Genomic DNA, 6,807 nt, shown 5'->3' with positions numbered 1-6,807 from the left:
ATATGATAATTTATAATTATTATTATTATCATTCTAATTATTGACGTGGTAAAGTTTATCCAACGTATTTTATTTATTAATTAAATATATGTGAGAAACTCATACATTAAATACTGCAGAAAGTATACAGCAATCTAAACATAAGTTATCTCAATGACTTTTTTTTTTCTATTATTCGTTGCATCGTAATTTTATTATTTTATTGATAGATATATGCTTTGGTCATTTTGAAAGAGTTATAACAATGAGATCAATATATAATAATAATGTAAATTAAATGTGCACAAAATACTTTGCAGCAACACATTTAAATTTAGGAATTATAAGTTATGATTGGGTCTTATGTTATTTATGAAAAAATGAACATAAATTTGAAAAAATATTCTATCACAGCTACTCTGATTGCTAAGGTATGTTTGGTATGGCAACAATGTGGGTCAGTAGCACAAGTTAGTTACAACAAATGATTGTCGTTGCAAAAACGTCATTAATTAAAGTTATAATTGTTGTTTGAAACCTCAATTATTACAACAACAATGCAAAAATGTCAAAAGATAGCAAACTGTACATTCACAGTATCACAACTTTCTTTGTTACAATGTTGTTATCATAGCATAAACCATCTTTTTCATTCAAATAACTGACTTCTCTAATACATTTTCCTTTTTTTTCATATAAATAGCATTATTATTGTAACTTAATTCAATTCATTGTTTATCCACTATCTCAATTAATTATTAAACTTTCCTTTCTTTATTTATTTAATATATTTTTTCCTATTATTCATCTATCTATCTAGACTAACATGGTCCATTCATTATAAGTCAGTTTAAAACTATGCTTTAAGTTCTTTTAATAAAAATTATTTTTATAGATTATGAATAGTATTTCAATTATCATTAAATACAACATTTTATTATCACATTCCAAAGTATTTAATATTTCAAAAATATTAACTGGTTATATTTTTCTGTCAATATTAATTAATATTATTTCCGGATCAAAGAAAGTTAAATTAGTTTTTAGTTGAAGTTAATGCGACTTTTTTATTTTATTTATATCTATCGAGATTAGTTTTTTAATTTAGATTTGAATTATTTTTTGACATTGTCAAGAAAATTATTTTTTATTTACTTTTTGTCGATAAAAAATTCATTTAGCTAAGATTGACAAAAATATCCTATTGAATAATGCGTATAAGAAAAATATATGCAAAAAATACACTAAAAAATCTCAATAACCTTCAAGTGAAAAAAAGAGTATGATATCCGTTATGAAAATAGGTATACAATGATTTTTTTAATATTGACTAATAAATCATGACTAATATTAATTCGGAAATAATATAATCTTAATTAATAAATAAAAAAAAAGTAACAATATTGGCAAAAATAATCATAATTGACTTCACTTTTAAGGATTCTTTTATAAAAAAAATCTATATTGTTTTAATTTGGACCGAGTCAATGATATTTCAAACGAGGTTAAGCAATAATAAACTAGTTATAGTTAAACAAAAACATCTTAAATTAAGATAAGTGAACAATATTCTAATCTTAACTAATCAATAACACGGTATTTGATGTTAAGTTAATAAAATAATATAAAAATATAAATAAGAGAAAATATATCACGAAATCTTCTTATAATTTAAAATATTCAAATCATTCTCATGAATTTATTGAATTTCATATTCTTAAAAAAATCAGTCTAACTCGCAAGTATTGAAGTTTGTTGTAATTCAAACTTATTGTTTTGTTCGTTTCCTGTTATATTGTTACTGTTTTATCAGTCACAGTATCTCATGTATATAAACACTGTTTTCTTCTATTATAAAATAATACAATCACTTCATTCATTCTGTTTAGTGCATACCTTCCTCTCTACCTTCTATTCTCTGTTCTATTAGTGGTATCCAGAGCCAGGTTGTAAAAACCTGGGGGATGTGCATTTTCAATCTTTCTTCACAGTGTCACTAAGGTGGCTGAAGGGTGTGCTTAAGACGGTTGAAGGTGGTCAAGAAGACAGTTCTTGGACAAGAAAAGAGAAGGCGTCATGGCTGATATTCCTGCCGCACGCTTTCCTATTCTCACAGATAAAAATTGGAATAGGTGGAGTGCACAGATGAAGGTATTGTTTCACTATCAAGGTGTCAGTGCGATTGTGGAAGAGAGGGGATGTGAACCTGATCTTGGTGGCACAGAGGAACAGAAGGAGGAGCTTAGGAGGAAAGATGATAAAGCTCTGTTTTTCATCCATCAATGCGTGGACGACGTGCATTTTGAAAAGATTTAGAATGTAGCCACAACAAGAGAGGCTTGGGGTATACTGGTGAGATGCTATACCGGAGGAGAAAAGGTTAAAAAAGTGAAGCTTCAATCGTTAAGAAGGCAGTACGAGCACTTGTTGATGGATGATGGAGATAAAGTGAATGAGTTTTTCAACATAATATTGTCAATCGTTAATCAAATGAAAGCTTGTGGAGAAACGATTACAGACCTTATGTTGATTGAGAAAATCATGAGATCACTACCACAGAAGTTTGATCACATTGTGGTAGCAATCGAAGAGTCAAGAGACCTGGAAAAACTCAAGGTAGAAGAACTCCAAAGCTCATTAGAGGCGCATAAGATGAGAATGAGTGAAAGAAATCCTATTAAACTCAACGAGCAGGCGTTGAAAGTTCAACATTCTAAGAGTAATGAGAAAAATAATTTCAAGAAATGGAAAGGGAAATCAGGAAAAGGAAAATGAAAGAAAGAAAGTAGCAGTGCAGAAGAAAGTAGCAATGTAGAAGAAATAGATGAAAGATCTGATTCTGCAGAAAAGAAGAATCCTGAGAAGAGCTCGAAGAAGAAAGATAGAAGAAACATTGAGTGTTTTAACTGCCATAAATTCAGGCACTTTGCATATGAATGCTTCTCAGGCAAAGGGAAGAAAAAGAATAAGTTTCAAAGCAAAGAGACTCATCTTGCACAGGAAGAATCAGATTCAAAACCACTAATCCTGATGGTAATGACAACTACTGAAGGTATGAAGTCATTGGATAAAGGTTGGTATCTTGACTCAGGTTGCTCGAATCACATGACATGCAATAGAGAGTGGCTGGTTAATTTTGATAATACAAAGAAGAGCAAAGCCAGATTTGCAGACGACAACACACTAATGGTTGAAGGAATGGGTGATGTGATAATCAACAGGAAGAATGGTTCGCAAGCTTTAATCTCCAACGTGTTGTTCGTGCCTGGTATGAAATGCAATCTTCTCAGCATTGGACAACTGGTTGAAAAGGGATACACGGTGTGTTAGAATCGCTGCAGCGGAATTGTTAGCGTGGAATAACAAACCAAGAGGGTTTTTAATACGAACGTGTGCCTTTTAATTTCTACTCAATTAAACTTACCAAGCAAATAATAAAGACAAATAAAGAGAGTAAGGTTGAGAGAAATTTGCACAGATGATTTTATCCTGGTTCAGATCACTAGGATCCTACGTCCAGTCGCTTATCTCAAACAAGATAAACCTTTTTCACTATCACAAAACAGTTACAAATATTAGTCACACAGAAAAACAATTTGTAACAGTTTAGAAATTACCACCTCTCTTGAAACCACAAGAGACGAACTTACACCTCCTTTGAATCTTCACAAAGGATGAACACCTCCTCCGAATACTTCACGAAGGATGAACACCTCCTCCGAATACTTCACGAAGGATGATTCTCTTCCGAACACCTCCTTAGACACACCAAGGATGAACCAGCTATTCCTCTATCACCGTAGCAGTATTTCACCAACTCTACAGACAGAGTTTCCTTAGCTGAGCAAGAGCACACAAGTCTCAATGATTTCTGAGTACTAGAGCACAAGGGAAGAGTTATTTTTGAGATAAAGAGTGAGCCATTTTATAGACTCAGCCTAATACCCTTCCATTCTTCGAAAACGGGCCATTAACGCATTTAATCGATTAACATAAATATTAATCGATTAATAATGAGTACAACGGCTAGTTTTTCAAATCTGAAACCCCCAACGGCTAGTTTTTCAAATCTGAAACCCCCAACGGCTAGTGTTAATTGATTATTCTCAGGAATAATCGATTAACTAAATAAATCAAATATAAATTACAAGAATCAACCCTAATACATATTTGAGCACTATTACATCAACTTTGATTATTATAAAAGCTTTATAAAATACAGAGATCTTCAATTTGTCTTTATGGATCTTGACTTGTGCAAATCTGTTCATCATCAAAACTTCATCTTTGATTTTTGCTAACACGGTGATCATGGGAAATCATGATCAAGTTGAGTTGTTTGACAGTAACAGAAGGCTGATCTTGACCAGTAAAATTTCGAAGAATAGGACGTTTCAAGTAAGGTTAGATGCAGTAGAAAACTTGCAATGTTTGTCTACTGTAAAGATTGAAGAGAGTTGGTTGTGGCATCAGCGTCTCAGTCATTTAAATTTTAGAGACACGCAGAAACTTGAAGAAAAGGATATGGTTTCAGGTATACCCCGCATTTCTTTACCAGTTGATGCATGCAAGTCTTGTTTGGTAGGCAAGCAATCTAGGAAATCTTTCAAGTCAAAGATAAAGATGCATTCAAGAGAGTGTCTAGAAGTAGTACACTCAGATATTTGTGGCCCGCTTGAAGTTTCATCATTGGCAGGAAGCAAATATTTCATTGTTTTCGTGGATGAGTTTAGCAGAATGAGTTGGGTGTATACTATCAAGACAAAAGGTGAAGCGCTGGAGGTTTTCAAGAGATATGTGACTTGTGTAGAAAGAGAGAGTGGCAAGACTCTGAAGGTCTTAAGAACTGATGGTGGAGGGGAGTTTACCTCACATGCGTTTGAAGAGATCTGTAAGAGCAAAGGCGTAACACATGAGGTTACTGCACCGTATACGCCCTAGCATAATGCTTTGGTTGAAAGGAGAAACCGGACCATTATGAACATGGCCAGATGTCTCCTCAAAGAGAAGAACTTGCCACGGAACCTGTGGGCTGAGGCTGTGTCGACAACTGTTTATCTACTTAACAGGTGTCCCACTAAGCGCGTTGAAGGAAGAGTGCCACTTGAAGTTTGGATAGGAACAAAGCCATCCGTGAAGCATTTGAAAGTTTTTGGTTCAATGGTGTTTGTTCATATCCCAGATCAAAAGCGGACCAAGTTGGAAGACAAGGGCGAGCCCATGGTGTTTGTAGGGTATCATGCTACTGGGGCATACAAGTTATATGATCCGATGAAACAGAAGATGATCATCAGCAGAGATGCGATTGTTTTGGAGAAGGAATTCTGGGATTGGAATCATATGCATGCAAGCCCAGAGAAGACGCTGATGCATGAAGTTACTGATGATCAGAAGCAAGAAAGGGCTGAGGTTGTTTCTGACAATAATATTGATTTGAGGGATGCATCTCAAAGACCAAGAAGACAAATAATAAAGCCATCCAGATTCTCTGGTTTTGAAACTTATTCTGATGCATCGATTGATGAAGAAGGGAGTTTGATTCACATAGCGCTCATGGTTGGAGCAGAAGCAGTAGACGTGGATGATGCATTGAAACAATCGGTGTGGAGAAATGTCATGATAGAGGAACTCCACTCAATTGAGGAAAAACAACACGTGGAGGTTGGTAGATCTTCCACTTGGGAAACGAAGCATTAGTGTTAAGTGGGTGTTTAAGAAGAAGTTAAACCCAGATGACACCGTTTCCAAATACAAAGCGTGATTTGTGGCCAGGGGATTCCTGCAGAGGAAAGGAGTCGATTTTGATGAGGTGTTTGCACCTGTAGCGAGACTAGAAACCATACTCCTGGTTGTGGCGATTGCATGTGCAAACAGATGGCTGATTTTCCATTTGGATGTTAAATTCGCGTTTCTGCACGGGATGTTAGAAGAAGAGGTTTATGGTTAGCAACCTCCTGGGTTCAGAGAGAAGGATAAGGAGGAGAAGGTATACAAATTACAAAAGGCATTGTATGGTCTACGACAGGCACCCAGAGCCTGGAATAAGAAGATTGATTCATCTTTGACTGTTCACGGGTTTGAGAAATGCATAGTGGAACATGGAGTCTACGTGAAAAGGAATTCAGAAGGTAACTTGTTGATTGTTTGTTTGTATGTCGACGATCTTTTGGTGATAGGATCGAAGATTGAGGATATAGACAAATTCAAGGAGATAATGAAGAACGACTTTGAGATGACGAACTTAGGAGAACTTAACTATTTCGTGGGAATGGAGTTTACTCGTTCAGCAAGAGGGCTTGTTATGCATCAATATAAATATGTAAAGGAGCTGCTGGAAAGGTTTAAGATGCATCAATGCAACGTTGCCCGAAGCCCTTTAGAAGTGAATGAACAGTTGAGAAAGGATGAAGCTGAAGAGGAGGTAAATGAAACGAGATTCAAGCAGATAGTAGGATCCTTGTGATATTTGTGTAACAACAGATCGGACTTGACATTTTGTGTAGGTCTGATCAATAGATTTATGTGCAAACCCAAGAAGAGTCATATGAACGCTGCTAAACGCATCCTGAGATACATCAAAGGCACGTCAACTGATGGCATATTGTTTCTTTATGGGAGTCAGGAGAATGAGTTAAAACTCACAGGGTTTTGTGATTCAGACTACGGAGGTGATATTGTGGAGAGGAAAAGCACCTCCAGTTTTATCTATTTCATTAATGGACCACCAATCTCGTGGTCATCTAAGAAACAATCAGTTGTTGCATTGTCGAGTTGTGAAGCAGAGTATATCGCTGGGTGTTATGTTGCTTGCCAAGGAGTTTGGCTCAA

The 6,807-nt window shown here is 35.2% G+C and overlaps 1 protein-coding gene across 1 annotated transcript; it reads left to right on the top strand.

The window, feature by feature from the left end:
* Window positions 1-2,469: 2,469 nt before the first annotated feature.
* Window positions 2,470-3,309, top strand: LOC124845441 (uncharacterized). Its single transcript, XM_047322539.1, has 2 exons — window positions 2,470-2,698; window positions 2,927-3,309. The coding sequence occupies exons 1-2, from the start codon at window positions 2,470-2,472 to the stop codon at window positions 3,307-3,309; spliced, it is 612 nt and encodes a 203-aa protein (XP_047178495.1).
* The last annotated feature ends 3,498 nt before the right edge of the window (window positions 3,310-6,807 follow it).

The sequence above is a fragment of the Vigna umbellata genome, chromosome 2 (genome assembly GCF_029865625.1).
Source record: "Vigna umbellata cultivar VRB3 chromosome 2, Vumbellata_1.0, whole genome shotgun sequence".
NCBI lineage: Eukaryota > Viridiplantae > Streptophyta > Magnoliopsida > Fabales > Fabaceae > Vigna > Vigna umbellata.
This window is presented reverse-complemented; position numbering and strand designations above follow the sequence as displayed.

Excerpts from the sequence above, each read along its gene's own strand:
- LOC124845441 (XM_047322539.1), top strand. The coding sequence starts at position 2,470 with ATGAAAGCTTGTGGAGAAACGATTACAGACCTTATGTTGATTGAGAAA. Across the intron at positions 2,699-2,926 it reads GAAAGTTCAACATTCTAAGA|GCAAAGGGAAGAAAAAGAAT; the intron begins GTAATGAGAAAA and ends AATGCTTCTCAG.